Source organism: Scyliorhinus torazame, chromosome 8 (assembly GCF_047496885.1).
Source record: "Scyliorhinus torazame isolate Kashiwa2021f chromosome 8, sScyTor2.1, whole genome shotgun sequence".
Lineage (NCBI taxonomy): Eukaryota > Metazoa > Chordata > Chondrichthyes > Carcharhiniformes > Scyliorhinidae > Scyliorhinus > Scyliorhinus torazame.
In genome coordinates, this window is record NC_092714.1 from 24313599 (window position 1) to 24327657 (window position 14059).

The following is a 14059-nucleotide window of genomic DNA, read 5'->3' on the forward strand; positions in this document are numbered from 1 at the left end:
ACAATCGGGCCACTATGACTTCAGAACTATATTGATGGGATCGACTCTCAACTTTCCTTTGAAATGGACGCTCTAAAGTGTCTCACCACCAGTTTCTGAATTGGCATGGGCTTTAAATGCCTTTCCATAGATGCCCACATCATATGAATCATTAGATTTTAAAAATGGGCAGGCCAGAAGAGTACACCAAATATCCCCTCTTGGACTCACTCTTGCCTGGGGGCAGCAGAGTAAAATTCACCCTCTAATGTCAGCCAAAAGGACCACAGCAGAACATTAGTTACCACGAATCTTACCTAAGAACTCCTCTTCCCACCCACAGACCCGATATTTACAGAGAGGCAGGGTGCATGTGAGGCCAAACCTGGGATTATGAAGGCCGGCCAAGCATGCGATAGCATCGTTTTTGACATTTTGTCTTTCACCCAGCCACCACCCAAATGGACAATCTGGCCAACAGCTGGAAGGAAAGCATGTGATTGGGGGCTGGGTGGCGGGGGTTGGTAGATGAGAGGGATGTAGGGGGTAAATCTTAGCATTTAGGACATCATTCATGACTATTCACTAGGTGCGTGCTGATTTCTGGCAGGCACGCAGGATGACTAGCAAAATGGCGTAATCCAAAACAGACAGGTGAGGCTCCTACCCAATAATCAGCATCCTAATGACTAGAGACTATGCATTAAAGGGAAGGCACTCGCTGAAAATCATCTCTTTCTGTTAATTCTTTTAAAGTTATGGTCTAGTTGGTCGACCTCTCGCCTCTAAGCCATAAAGATCTGGATTCAAGAAGCACTCCAGAGTTCGAACCGAAAAATCAAGGCTAAAATCCCAGTGGAGTACTGAGGGAGTGCTGCACTGTTGGAGGGGCTGTCTTTTGGATAAGATGCCAAACTCAGGCCCTCTCTGACTGCTCGGTCGGGTGTAAAATGCCCCAATGGCGCAATTTCAAAGAATTACGGGGGAGAAACATCACATCAAGGAGATAGTGTGCCCATCGTCACATTGGTGCTTGCTTGAGTTTCCTGAGGGGCATTTACCTGCCGTGTTTCCTGCTTTACAACAGTGACTACACTTCAAAAAGTACTTCACTGGCTTTAAAAACGCTTTGAGGCATCCGGTGCACATTATAAATGCAAATGTTCCTTTCCTTTTACTCATCTGTGAGTGAACATAAGGCACTGCTTTGGCAAAATAGAGCTTAACTCACAAATTCCATTAGAACCCACCCTGCGAATACTGGGTTACAGGCATGACAGGACCTAAATGTACATGGCTGTTAGAAAAGTTTGCTCGTAATCATTAAAAAGTCTTAATATAGTAAGGGTGCCAATATTTAAGTTACTTACCACAGGCGGAAAGAAAGGTGGCGGTAGTTGTGGTGGTGATAGTGGTGGTAGATAAAGTGGTGAGGGTTGTGGGGGTTGGTGTGGTGACTGGGGTTGGTGTGGAGGTTGGGGTAGTTATGTTTGGTGTGGTAGTTAGGATAACGGTAGTTGACATGGTAGTTGGACGGATTGAGGTTGGTGTGGTACTTAATGTACTGGTAGTCGGTGTGAACATGGTGGTCATTGTTGTTAGTTTGAGAGTTGGAATTGTGTTTGCCAATGGCATGCTCGTTGGGGCTGTCGGCTCTGGTGTGAGGGATGGGGTCAAAGTTACTGGTGAGGGAGATGGTGTGGTAGTTATGGTTGTTTCTACAGGTGTCGTGGTTTGGGTTAATGCTTCTGGTGTGCTGGTTATGGCTGTTGCTTCTGGTGTGCTGGTTATGGTTATTGCTTCTGGTGTGGTGGTTATGGTTATTGCTTCTGGTGTGGTGGTTATTGTTATTGCTTCGGTTCCGGTGGTTTGTGTAGTTGTTTCTGGTGTGGTGGTTTTAATTGTTGATTCTGTTGCGGTGGTTATGTTTATTGCTTCAGTTCTGGTGGATCTGGTTGGTGCTTCTGGTGTGGTGGTTATGGTTGTTGTTTCTGGTGTGGTGGTTATGGTTGTTGTTTCTGGTGCGGTGATTATGGTTGTTGTTTCTGGTGTGGTGGTTACGGTTGTTGTTTCTGGTGTGATGGTTATAGTTGTTGTTTCTGGTGTGGTGGTTATGGTTGTTGTTTCTGGTGTGGTGGTTATGGTTGTTGTTTCTGGTGTTGTGGTTTTAATTGTTGATTCTGTTGCGGTGGTTATGTTTATTGCTTCAGTTCTGGTGGATCTGGTTGGTGCTTCTGGTGTTGTGGTTATGGTTGTTTCTTCCAGTGTGGTCGTTTTGGTTGTTTCTTCTGGTGTGGCGGTTACGGTTGTTGTTTCTGGTGTGATGGTTTCGGTTCTTGTTTGTGATTCGGTGGTTATGGTTGTTGTTTCTGGTGCGGTGGTTATGGTTGTTGTTTCTGGTGTGGTGGTTATGGTTGTTGTTTCTGGTGTTGTGGTTATGGTTGTTGCTTCTGGTGTGGTGGTTATGGTTGTTGTTTCTGGTGTTGTGGTTATGGTTGTTGCTTCTGGTGTGGTGGTTATGGTTGTTGTTTCTGGTGTGGTGGTTATGGTTGATGTTTCTGGTGTGGTGGTTATGGTTGTTGCTTCTGGTGTGGTGGTTATGGTTGTTGTTTCTGGTGTGGTGGTTATGGTTGTTGTTTCTGGTGCGGTGATTATGGTTGTTGTTTCTGGTGTGGTGGTTACGGTTGTTGTTTCTGGTGTGATGGTTATAGTTGTTGTTTCTGGTGTGGTGGTTATGGTTGTTGTTTCTGGTGTGGTGGTTATGGTTGTTGTTTCTGGTGTTGTGGTTTTAATTGTTGATTCTGTTGCGGTGGTTATGTTTATTGCTTCAGTTCTGGTGGATCTGGTTGGTGCTTCTGGTGTTGTGGTTATGGTTGTTTCTTCCAGTGTGGTCGTTTTGGTTGTTTCTTCTGGTGTGGCGGTTACGGTTGTTGTTTCTGGTGTGATGGTTTCGGTTCTTGTTTGTGATTCGGTGGTTATGGTTGTTGTTTCTGGTGCGGTGGTTATGGTTGTTGTTTCTGGTGTGGTGGTTATGGTTGTTGTTTCTGGTGTTGTGGTTATGGTTGTTGCTTCTGGTGTGGTGGTTATGGTTGTTGTTTCTGGTGTTGTGGTTATGGTTGTTGCTTCTGGTGTGGTGGTTATGGTTGTTGTTTCTGGTGTGGTGGTTATGGTTGTTGGTTCTGGTGTGGTGGTTATGGTTGTTGCTTCTGGTGTGGTGGTTATGGTTGTTGTTTCTGGTGTTGTGGTTATGGTTGTTGCTTCTGGTGTGGTGGTTATGGTTGTTGTTTCTGGTGTGGTGGTTATGGTCGTTGTTTCTGGTGTTGTGGTTAAGGTTGTTGCTTCTGGTGTGTTGGTTTTGGTTGTTGCTTCTGGTGTTGTGGTTATTGTTGTTGTTTCTGGTGTTGTGGTTATGGTTGTTGCTTCTGGTGTGGTGGTTATGGTAGTTGCTTCTGGTGTTGTGGTTATGGTTGTTTCTTCTGGTGTGGTGGTTATGGTTGTTGCTTCTGGTGTGGTGGTTATGGTTGTTTCTTCTGGTGTGGTGGTTATGGTTGTTGCTTCTGGTGTGGTGGTTATGGTTGTTGTTTCTGGAGTGGTGGTTATGGTTGTTTCTTCTGGTGTGGTGGTTATGGTTGTTGTTTCTGGTGTTGTGGTTATGGTTGTTGCTTCTGGTGTGGTGGTTATGGTAGTTGCTTCTGGTGTTGTGGTTATGGTTGTTTCTTCTGGTGTTGTGGTTATGGTTGTTGCTTCTGGTGTTGTGGTTATGGTTGTTTCTTCTGGTGTGGTGGTTATGGTTGTTGCTTCTGGTGTGGTGGTTATGGTTGTTTCTTCTGGTGTGGTGGTTATGGTTGTTGCTTCTGGTGTGGTGGTTATGGTTGTTGTTTCTGGAGTGGTGGTTATGGTTGTTTCTTCTGGTGTGGTGGTTATGGTTGTTGCTTCTGGTGTGGTGGTTATGGTAGTTGCTTCTGGTGTTGTGGTTATGGTTGTTTCTTCTGGTGTGGTGGTTATGGTTGTTGCTTCTGGTGTGGTGGTTATGGTTGTTTCTTCTGGTGTTGTGGTTATGGTTGTTGCTTCTGGTGTGGTGGTTATGGTTGTTGCTTCTGGTGTTGTGGTTATGGTAGTTGCTTCTGGTGTGGTGGTTATGGTTGTTGCTTCTGGTGCGGTGATTATGGTTGTTGTTTCTGGTGTGGTGGTTATGGTTGTTTCTTCTGGTGTTGTGGTTATGGTTGTTGTTTCTGGTGTGGTGGTTATGGTTGTTGCTTCTGGTGTGGTGGTTACGGTTGTTGTTTCTGGTGTGGTGGTTATGGTTGTTGCTTCTGGTGTGGTGGTTACGGTTGTTGTTCCTGGTGTGGTGGTTATGGTTGTTGCTTCTGGTGTGGTGGTTACGGTTGTTGCTTCTGGTGTGGTGGTTATGGCTGTTGCTTCTGGTGTGGTGGTTATGGTTGTTGTTTCTGGTGTGGTGGTTACGGTTGTTGTTTCTGGTGTGGTGGTTATGGTTGTTGCTTCTGGTGTGGTGGTTATGGTTGTTGTTTCTGGTGTGGTGGTTACGGTTGTTGTTTCTGGTGTGGTGGTTATGGTTGTTGCTTCTGGTGTGGTGGTTATGGTTGTTGCTTCTGGTGTGGTGGTTATGGTTGTTGTTTCTGGTGTGGTGGTTATGGTTGTTTCTTCTGGTGTGGTGGTTATGGTAGTTGCTTCTGGTGTGGTGGTTATGGTAGTTGCTTCTGGTGTGGTGGTTATGGTTGTTTCTTCTGGTGTGGTGGTTATGGTTGTTTCTTCTGGTGTGGTGGTTATGGTAGTTGCTTCTGGTGTTTTGGTTATGGTAGTTGCTTCTGGTGTGGTGGTTACGGTTGTTGTTTCTGGTGTGGTGGTTACGGTTGTTGTTTCTGGTGTGGTGGTTATGGTTGTTGCTTCTGGTGTGGTGGTTATGGTTGTTGTTTCTGGTGTGGTGGTTATGGTTGTTGCTTCTGGTGTGGTGGTTACGGTTGTTGTTTCTGGTGTGGTGGTTATGGTTGTTGTTTCTGGTGTGGTGGTTATGGTTGTTGTTTCTGGTGTGGTGGTTATGGTTGTTGCTTCTGGTGTGGTGGTTACGGTTGTTGTTTCTGGTGTGGTGGTTATGGTTGTTGCTTCTGGTGCGGTGGTTATGGTTGTTGCTTCTGGTGTGGTGGTTATGGTTGTTGTTTCTGGTGTGGTGGTTATGGTTGTTTCTTCTGGTGTGGTGGTTATGGTTGTTTCTTCTGGTGTGGTGGTTATGGTAGTTGCTTCTGGTGTGGTGGTTATGGTTGTTTCTTCTGGTGTGGTGGTTATGGTTGTTTCTTCTGGTGTGGTGGTTATGGTAGTTGCTTCTGGTGTTGTGGTTATGGTAGTTGCTTCTGGTGTGGTGGTTCTGGTTGTTTCTCCTGGTGTGGTGGTTACGGTTGTTGCTTCTGGTGTGGTGGTTATGGTCGTTTCTTCTGGTGTTGTGGTTATGGTTGTTTCTTCTGGTGTGGTGGTTATCGTTGTTACTTCTGGTGTTGTGGTTATGGTTGTTTCTTCTGGTGTGGTGGTTATGGTTGTTTCTTCTGGTGTGGTGGTAATGGTAGTTGCTTCTGGTGTGGTGGTTATGGTCGTTTCTTCTGGTGTTGTGGTTATGGTTGTTTCTTCTGGTGTGGTGGTTATCGTTGTTACTTCTGGTGTTGTGGTTCTGGTTGTTTCTTCTGGTGTGGTGGTTATGGTTGTTTCTTCTGGTGTGGTGGTTATGGTGGTTGCTTCTGGTGTGGTGGTTATGGTTGTTTCTTCTGGTGTGGTGGTTATGGTTGTTTCTTCTGGTGTGGTGGTTATGGTCGTTTCTTCTGGTGTCGTGGTTATGGTTGTTTCTTCTTGTGTGGTGGTTATGGTTGTTTCTTCTGGTGTTGTGGTTATGGTTGTTTCTTCTGGTGTGGTGGTTATGGTAGTTGCTTCTGGTGTGGTGGTTATGGTTGTTTCTTCTGGTGTTGTGGTTATGGTTGTTTCTTCTGGTGTGGTGGTTATGGTAGTTGCTTCTGGTGTGGTGGTTATGGTTGTTTCTTCTGGTGTGGTGGTTATGGTCGTTTCTTCTGGTGTTGTGGTTATGGTTGTTTCTTCTGGTGTGGTGGTTATGGTAGTTGCTTCTGGTGTGGTGGTTATGGTTGTTTCTTCTGGTGTGGTGGTTATGGTAGTTGCTTCTGGTGTGGTGGTTATGGTAGTTGCTTCTGGTGTGGTGGTTATGGTTGTTGCTTCTGGTGTGGTGGTTATGGTTGTTTCTTCTGGTGTGGTGGTTATGGTTGTTTCTTCTGGTGTGGTGGTTATGGTTGTTGCTTCTGGTGTGGTGGTTATGGTCGTTTCTTCTGGTGTTGTGGTTATCGTTGTTACTTCTGGGGTTGTGGTTATGGTTGTTGCTTCTGGTGTGGTGGTTATGGTCGTTTCTTCTGGTGTTGTGGTTATCGTTGTTACTTCTGGTGTGGTGGTTATGGTAGTTGCTTCTGGTGTGGTGGTTATGGTAGTTGCTTCTGGTGTGGTGGTTATCGTTGTTACTTCTGGTGTGGTGGTTATGGTTGTTTCTTCTGGTGTGGTGGTTATGGTTGTTTCTTCTGGTGTGGTGGTTATGGTTGTTTCTTCTGGTGTTGTGGTTATCGTTGTTACTTCTGGTGTGGTGGTTATGGTTGTTGCTTCTGGTGTGATAGTTATGGTTGTTTCTTCTGGTGTGGTGGTTATGGTTGTTCCTTCTGGTGTGGTGGTTATGGTAGTTGCTTCTGGTGTGGTGGTTATGGTTGTTACTTCTGGTGTGGTGGTTATGGTAGTTGCTTCTGGTGTGCTGGTTATGGTTGTTTCTTCTGGTGCGGTGGTTAAGGTTGTTGCTTCTGGTGTGGTGGTTATGGTTGTTTCTTCTGGTGTGGTGGTTATGGTTGTTTCTTCTGGTGTGGTGGTTATGGTTGTTGCTTCTGGTGTGGTGGTTATGGTTGTTTCTTCTGGTGTGGTGGTTATGGTTGTTGCTTCTGGTGTGGTGGTTATGGTTGTTTCTTCTGGTGTGGTGGTTATGGTTGTTTCTTCTGGTGTGGTGGTTATGGTTGTTGCTTCTGGTGTGGTGGTTATGGTTGTTTCTTCTGGTGTGGTGGTTATGGTTGTTTCTTCTGGTGTGGTGGTTATGGTTTTTCCTTCTGGTGTGGTGGTTAAGGTTGTTGCTTCTGGTGTGGTGGTTATGGTTGTTGCTTCTGGTGTGGTGGTTATGGTTGTTGCTTCTGGTGTTGTGGTTATGGTTGTTGCTTCTGGTGTGGTGGTTATGGTTGTTTCTTCTGGTGTGGTGGTTATGGTTGTTGCTTCTGGTGTGGTGGTTATGGTTGTTGTTTCTGGTGTGGTGGTTATGGTTGTTTCTTCTGGTGTGGTGGTTATGGTTGTTGCTTCTGGTGTTGTGGTTATGGTTGTTGCTTCTGGTGTGGTGGTTATGGTTGTTGCTTCTGGTGTGGTGGTTATGGTTGTTGTTTCTGGTGTTGTGGTTATGGTTGTTGCTTCTGGTGTTGTGGTTATGGTTGTTTCTTCTTGTGTGGTGGTTATGGTTGTTGCTTCTGGTGTTGTGGTTATGGTTGTTGCTTCTGGTGTGGTGGTTATGGTTGTTGCTTCTGGTGTGGTGGTTATGGTTGTTTCTTCTGGTGATGTGGTTATGGTTGTTTCTTCTGGTGTTTTGGTTATGGTTGTTGCTTCTGGTGTGGTGGTTATGGTTGTTGCTTCTGGTGTGGTGGTTACGGTTGTTGCTTCTGGTGTGGTGGTTACGGTTGTTGTTTCTGATGTGGTGGTTATGGTTGTAGTTTCTGGTGTGGTGGTTATGGTTGTTGCTTCTGGTGTGGTGGTTATGGTTGTTTCTTCTGGTCTGGTGGTTATGGTAGTTGCTTCTGGTGTGGTGGTTATGGTTGTTTCTTCTGGTGTGGTGGTTAAGGTTGTTGCTTCTGGTGTTGTGGTTATGGTTGTTGCTTCTGGTGTGGTGGTTATGGTTGTTTCTTCTGGTGTGGTGGTTATGGTCATTTTTTCCGGTGTGATGGTTATGGTTGTTTCTTCTGGTGTTGTGGTTATGGTTGTTTCTTCTGGTGTTGTGGTTATGGTTGTTGCTTCTGGTGTGGTGGTTAAGGTTGTTTCTTCTGGTGTGGTGGTTATGGTTGTTGCTTCTGGTGTGGTGGTTATGGTTGTTTCTTCTGGTGTTGTGGTTATGGTTGTTTCTTCTGGTGTGGTGGTTAAGGTTGTTGCTTCTGGTGTGCTGGTTATGGTTGTTGCTTCTGGTGTTGTGGTTATGGTTGTTGCTTCTGGTGTTGTGGTTATGGTTGTTGCTTCTGGTGTTGTGGTTATCGTTGTTGCTTCTGGTGTGGTGGTTATGGTTGTTTCTTCTGGTGTTGTGGTTATGGTTGTTTCTTCTGGTGTTGTGGTTATCGCTGTTGCTTCTGGTGTGGTGGTTATGGTTGTTTCTTCTGGTGTTGTGGTTATGGTTGTTTCTTCTGGTGTTGTGGTTATGGTTGTTGCTTCTGGAGTGGTGGTTATGGTTGTTTCTTCTGGTGTTGTGGTTACGGTTGTTGCTTCTGGTGTGGTGGTTATGGTTGTTTCTTCTGGTGTTGTGGTTATGGTTGTTGCTTCTGGTGTGGTGGTTATGGTTGTTTCTTCTGGTGTTGTGGTTATGGTTGTTGCTTCTGGTGTGGTGGTTATGGTTGTTTCTTCTGGTGTTGTGGTTATGGTTGTTGCTTCTGGTGTTGTGGTTATCGTTGTTGCTTGTGGTGTGGTGGTTATGGTTGTTGCTTCTGGTGTGGTGGTTATGGTTGTTTCTTCTGGTGTTGTGGTTATCGTTGTTGCTTCTGGTGTGGTGGTTATGGTTGTTTCTTCTGGTGTTGTGGTTATGGTTGTTGCTTCTGGTGTTGTGGTTATCGTTGTTGCTTGTGGTGTGGTGGTTATGGTTGTTGCTTCTGGTGTGGTGGTTATGGTTGTTTCTTCTGGTGTGGTGGTTATGGTTGTGGCTTCTGGTGTGGTGGTTATGGTTGTTTCTTCTAGTGTTGTGGTTATGGTTGTTGCTTCTGGTGTTGTGGTTGTGGTTGTTGCTTCTGGTGTTGTGGTTATCGTTGTTGCTTGTGGTGTGGTGGTTATGGTTGTTGCTTCTGGTGTGGTGGTTATGATTGTTTCTTCTGGTGTTGTGGTTATCGTTGTTGCTTCTGGTGTGGTGGTTATGGTTGTTTCTTCTGGTGTGGTGGTTCTGGTTGTTGCTTCTGGTGTGGTGGTTATGGTTGTTTCTTCTGGTGTTGTGGTTATCGTTGTTGCTTCTGGTGTGGTGGTTATGGTTGTTTCTTCTGGTGTTGTGGTTATGGTTGTTGCTTCTGGTGTTGTGGTTATCGTTGTTGCTTGTGGTGTGGTGGTTATGGTTGTTGCTTCTGGTGTGGTGGTTATGGTTGTTTCTTCTGGTGTGGTGGTTATGGTTGTTGCTTCTGGTGTGGTGGTTATGGTTGTTTCTTCTGGTGTTGTGGTTATGGTTGTTGCTTCTGGTGTTGTGGTTATGGTTGTTGCTTCTGGTGTTGTGGTTATCGTTGTTGCTTGTGGTGTGGTGGTTATGGTTGTTGCTTCTGGTGTGGTGGTTATGGTTGTTTCTTCTGGTGTTGTGGTTATCGTTGTTGCTTCTGGTGTGGTGGTTATGGTTGTTTCTTCTGGTGTGGTGGTTCTGGTTGTTGCTTCTGGTGTGGTGGTTATGGTTGTTTCTTCTGGTGTTGTGGTTATGGTTGTTGCTTCTGGTGTTGTGGTTATCGTTGTTGCTTCTGGTGTGGTGGTTATGGTTGTTGCTTCTGGTGTGGTGGTTATGGTTGTTGCTTCTGGTGTGGTGGTTATGGTTGTTTCTTCTGGTGTTGTGGTTATGGTTGTTTCTTCTGGTGTGGTGGTTAAGGTTGTTGCTTCTGGTGTTGTGGTTATGGTTGTTCCTTCTGGTGTGGTGGTTATGGTTGTTGCTTCTGGTGTGGTGGTTTTGGTTGTTGCTTCTGGTGTGCTGGTTATGGTTGTTGCTTCTCGTGTGGTGGTTAAGGTTGTTGCTGCGGGTGTGGTGGTTATGGTTGATATTTCTGGTGTGGTGGTTATGGTTGTTGCTTCTGGTGTGGTGGTTATGGTTGTTGTTTCTGGTGTGGTGGTTATGGTTGTTTCGTCTGGTGTTGTGGTTATGGTTGTTTCTTCTGGTGTGGTGGTTATGGTTGTTTCTTCTGGTGTGGTGGTTATGGTAGTTGCTTCTGGTGTTGTGGTTATGGTTGTTTCTTCTGGTGTGGTGGTTATGGTAGTTGCTTCTGGTGTGGTGGTTATGGTTGTTTCTTCTGGTGTGGTGGTTATGGTTGTTGCTTCTGGTGTGGTGGTTATGGTTGTTGCTTCTGGAGTGGTGGTTATGGTTGTTGCTTCTGGTGTTGTGGTTATGGTTGTTGCTTCTGGTGTGGTGGTTATGGTTGTTGTTTCTGGTGTGGTGGTTATGGTTGTTGCTTCTGGTGTGGTGGTTATGGTTGTTTCTTCTGGTGTGGTGGTTATGGTTATTGCTTCTGGTGTTGTGGTTATGGTTGTTGCTTCTGGTGTGGTGGTTATGGTTGTTGCTTCTGGTGTGGTCGTTATGGTTGTTGTTTCTGGTGTGGTGGTTATGGTTGTTGTTTCTGGTGTGGTGGTTACGGATGTTGCTTCTGGTGTGGTGGTTATGGTTGTTGTTTCTGGTGTGGTGGTTATGGTTGTTGCTTCTGGTGTGGTGGTTATGGTTGTTTCTTCTGGTGTGGTGGTTATGGTTGTTGCTTCTGGTGTGGTGGTTATGGTTGTTTCTTCTGGTGATGTGGTTATGGTTGTTTCTTCTGGTGTGGTGGTTATGGTTGTTGCTTCTGGTGTGGTGGTTATGGTTGTTGCTTCTGGTGTGGTGGTTATGGTTGTTGCTTCTGGTGTGGTGGTTACGGTTGTTGCTTCTGGTGTGGTGGTTACGGTTGTTGTTTCTGATGTGGTGGTTATGGTTTTAGTTTCTGGTGTGGTGGTTATGGTTGTTGCTTCTGGTGTGGTGGTTATGGTTGTTTCTTCTGGTCTGGTGGTTATGGTAGTTGCTTCTGGTGTGGTGGTTATGGTTGTTTCTTCTGGTGTGGTGGTTAAGGTTGTTGCTTCTGGTGTTGTGGTTATGGTTGTTTCTTCTGGTGTGGTGGTTATGGTCATTTTTTCTGGTGTGGTTGTTATGGTTGCTTCTTCTGGTGTGGTGGTTATGGTTGTTTCTTCTGGTGTTGTGGTTATGGTTGTTGCTTCTGGTGTGGTGGTTAAGGTTGTTTCTTCTGGTGTGGTGGTTAAGGTTGTTGCTTCTGGTGTGCTGGTTATGGTTGTTGCTTCTGGTGTTGTGGTTATGGTTGTTGCTTCTGGTGTTGTGGTTATGGTTGTTGCTTCTGGTGTTGTGGTTATCGTTGTTGCTTCTGGTGTGGTGGTTATGGTTGTTTCTTCTGGTGTTGTGGTTATGGTTGTTTCTTCTGGTGTTGTGGTTATCGCTGTTGCTTCTGGTGTGGTGGTTATGGTTGTTTCTTCTGGTGTTGTGGTTATTGTTGTTTCTTCTGGTGTTGTGGTTATGGTTGTTGCTTCTGGATTGGTGGTTATGGTTGTTTCTTCTGGTGTTGTGGTTATGGTTGTTGCTTCTGGTGTGGTGGTTATGGTTGTTTCTTCTGGTGTTGTGGTTATGGTTGTTGCTTCTGGTGTGGTGGTTATGGTTGTTTCTTCTGGTGTTGTGGTTATGGTTGTTGCTTCTGGTGTGGTGGTTATGGTTGTTTCTTCTGGTGTTGTGGTTATGGTTGTTGCTTCTGGTGTTGTGGTTATCGTTGTTGCTTGTGGTGTGGTGGTTATGGTTGTTGCTTCTGGTGTTGTGGTTATGGTTGTTGCTTCTGGTGTTGTGGTTATCGTTGTTGCTTGTGGTGTGGTGGTTATGGTTGTTGCTTCTGGTGTGGTGGTTATGGTTGTTGCTTCTGGTGTTGTGGTTATGGTTGTTGCTTCTGGTGTTGTGGTTATCGTTGTTGCTTGTGGTGTGGTGGTTATGGTTGTTGCTTCTGGTGTGGTGGTTATGGTTGTTTCTTCTGGTGTTGTGGTTATCGTTGTTGCTTCTGGTGTGGTGGTTATGGTTGTTTCTTCTGGTGTGGTGGTTCTGGTTGTTGCTTCTGGTGTGGTGGTTATGGTTGTTTCTTCTGGTGTTGTGGTTATGGTTGTTGCTTCTGGTGTTGTGGTTATCGTTGTTGCTTCTGGTGTGGTGGTTATGGTTGTTGCTTCTGGTGTGGTGGTTATGGTTGTTGCTTCTGGTGTGGTGGTTATGGTTGTTTCTTCTGGTGTTGTGGTTATGGTTGTTTCTTCTGGTGTGGTGGTTAACGTTGTTGCTTCTGGTGTTGTGGTTATGGTTGTTCCTTCTGGTGTGGTGGTTATGGTTGTTGCTTCTGGTGTGGTGGTTTTGGTTGTTGCTTCTGGTGTGCTGGTTATGGTTGTTGCTTCTGGTGTGGTGGTTAAGGTTGTTGCTGCTGGTGTGGTGGTTATGGTTGATATTTCTGGTGTGGTGGTTATGGTTGTTGCTTCTGGTGTGGTGGTTATGGTTGTTGTTTCTGGTGTGGTGGTTATGGTTGTTTCTTCTGGTGTTGTGGTTATGGTTGTTTCTTCTGGTGTGGTGGTTATGGTTGTTTCTACTGGTGTGGTGGTTATGGTAGTTGCTTCTGGTGTTGTGGTTATGGTTGTTTCTTCTGGTGTGGTGGTTATGGTAGTTGCTTCTGGTGTGGTGGTTATGGTTGTTGTTTCTGGTGTGGTGGTTATGGTTGTTGCTTCTGGTGTGGTGGTTCTGGTTGTTGCTTCTGGAGTGGTGGTTATGGTTGTTGCTTCTGGTGTGGTGGTTATGGTTGTTGCTTCTGGTGTGGTGGTTATGGTTGTTGCTTCTGGTGTGGTAGTTATGGTTGTTGCTTCTGGTGTGGTGGTTATGGTTGTTGCTTCTGGTGTGGTAGTTATGGTTGTTGCTTCTGGTGTGGTGGTTATGGTTGTTTCTTCTGGTGTGGTAGTTATGGTTGTTGCTTCTGGTGTGGTAGTTATGGTTGTTGCTTCTGGTGTGGTGGTTAAGGTTGTTGCTTCTGGTGTGGTGGTTATGGTTGTTGCTTCTGGTGTGGTAGTTATGGTTGTTGCTTCTGGTGTGGTAGTTATGGTTGTTGCTTCTGGTGTGGTGGTTATGGTTGTTGCTTCTGGTGTGGTAGTTATGGTTGTTGCTTCTGGTGTGGTGGTTATGGTTGTTTCTTCTGGTGTGGTAGTTATGGTTGTTGCTTCTGGTGTGGTAGTTAAGGTTGTTGCTTCTGGTGTGGTGGTTAAGGTTGTTGCTTCTGGTGTGGTGGTTATGGTTGTTGCTTCTGGTGTGGTGGTTATGGTTGTTTCTTCTGGTGTGGTGGTTATGGATGTTGCTTCTGGTGTGGTGGTTATTGTTGTTGCTTCTGGTGTGGTGGTTATGGTTGTTGCTTCTGGAGTGGTGGTTATGGTTGTTTCTTCTGGTGTTCTTGTTATGGTTGTTTCTTCTGGTGTGGTGGTTATGGTTGTTGCTTCTGGTGTGGTGGTTATGGTTGTTTCTTCTGGTGTGGTGGTTATGGTTGTTGCTTCTGGTGTGGTGGTTATGGTTGTTGCTTCTGGTGTGGTGGTTATGGTTGTTTCTTCTGGTGTGGTGGTTATGGTTGTTGCTTCTGGTGTGGTGGTTATGGTTGTTTCTTCTGGTGATGTGGTTATGGTTGTTTCTTCTGGTGTGGTGGTTATGGTTGTTGCTTCTGGTGTGGTGGTTATGGATGTTGCTTCTGGTGTGGTGGTTATGGTTGTTGCTTCTGTTGTGGTGGTTATGGTTGTTGCTTCTGGTGTGGTGGTTACGGTTGTTGCTTCTGGTGTGGTGGTTACGGTTGTTGTTTCTGATGTGGTGGTTATGGTTGTAGTTTCTGGTGTGGTGGTTATGGTTGTTGCTTCTGGTGTGGTGGTTATGGTTGTTTCTTCTGGTCTGGTGGTTATGGTAGTTGCTTCTGGTGTGGTGGTTATGGTTGTTTCTTCTGGTGTGGTGGTTAAGGTTGTTGCTTCTGTTGTTGTGGTTATGGTT

At 45.6% G+C, this 14059-nt stretch overlaps 1 protein-coding gene across 1 annotated transcript in view; it reads right to left on the reverse strand.

The window, feature by feature from the left end:
- Positions 1-14059, reverse strand: part of LOC140428703 (uncharacterized) — a 36446-nt gene extending 22387 nt beyond the window's left edge. Inside the window, exon 1 of the mRNA XM_072515434.1 lies at positions 1350-14059. Within this exon, the coding sequence (XP_072371535.1) occupies positions 1350-11145 (9796 nt within the window). The 5' untranslated portion in view covers positions 11146-14059. The remainder of the gene's footprint in view (positions 1-1349) is intronic.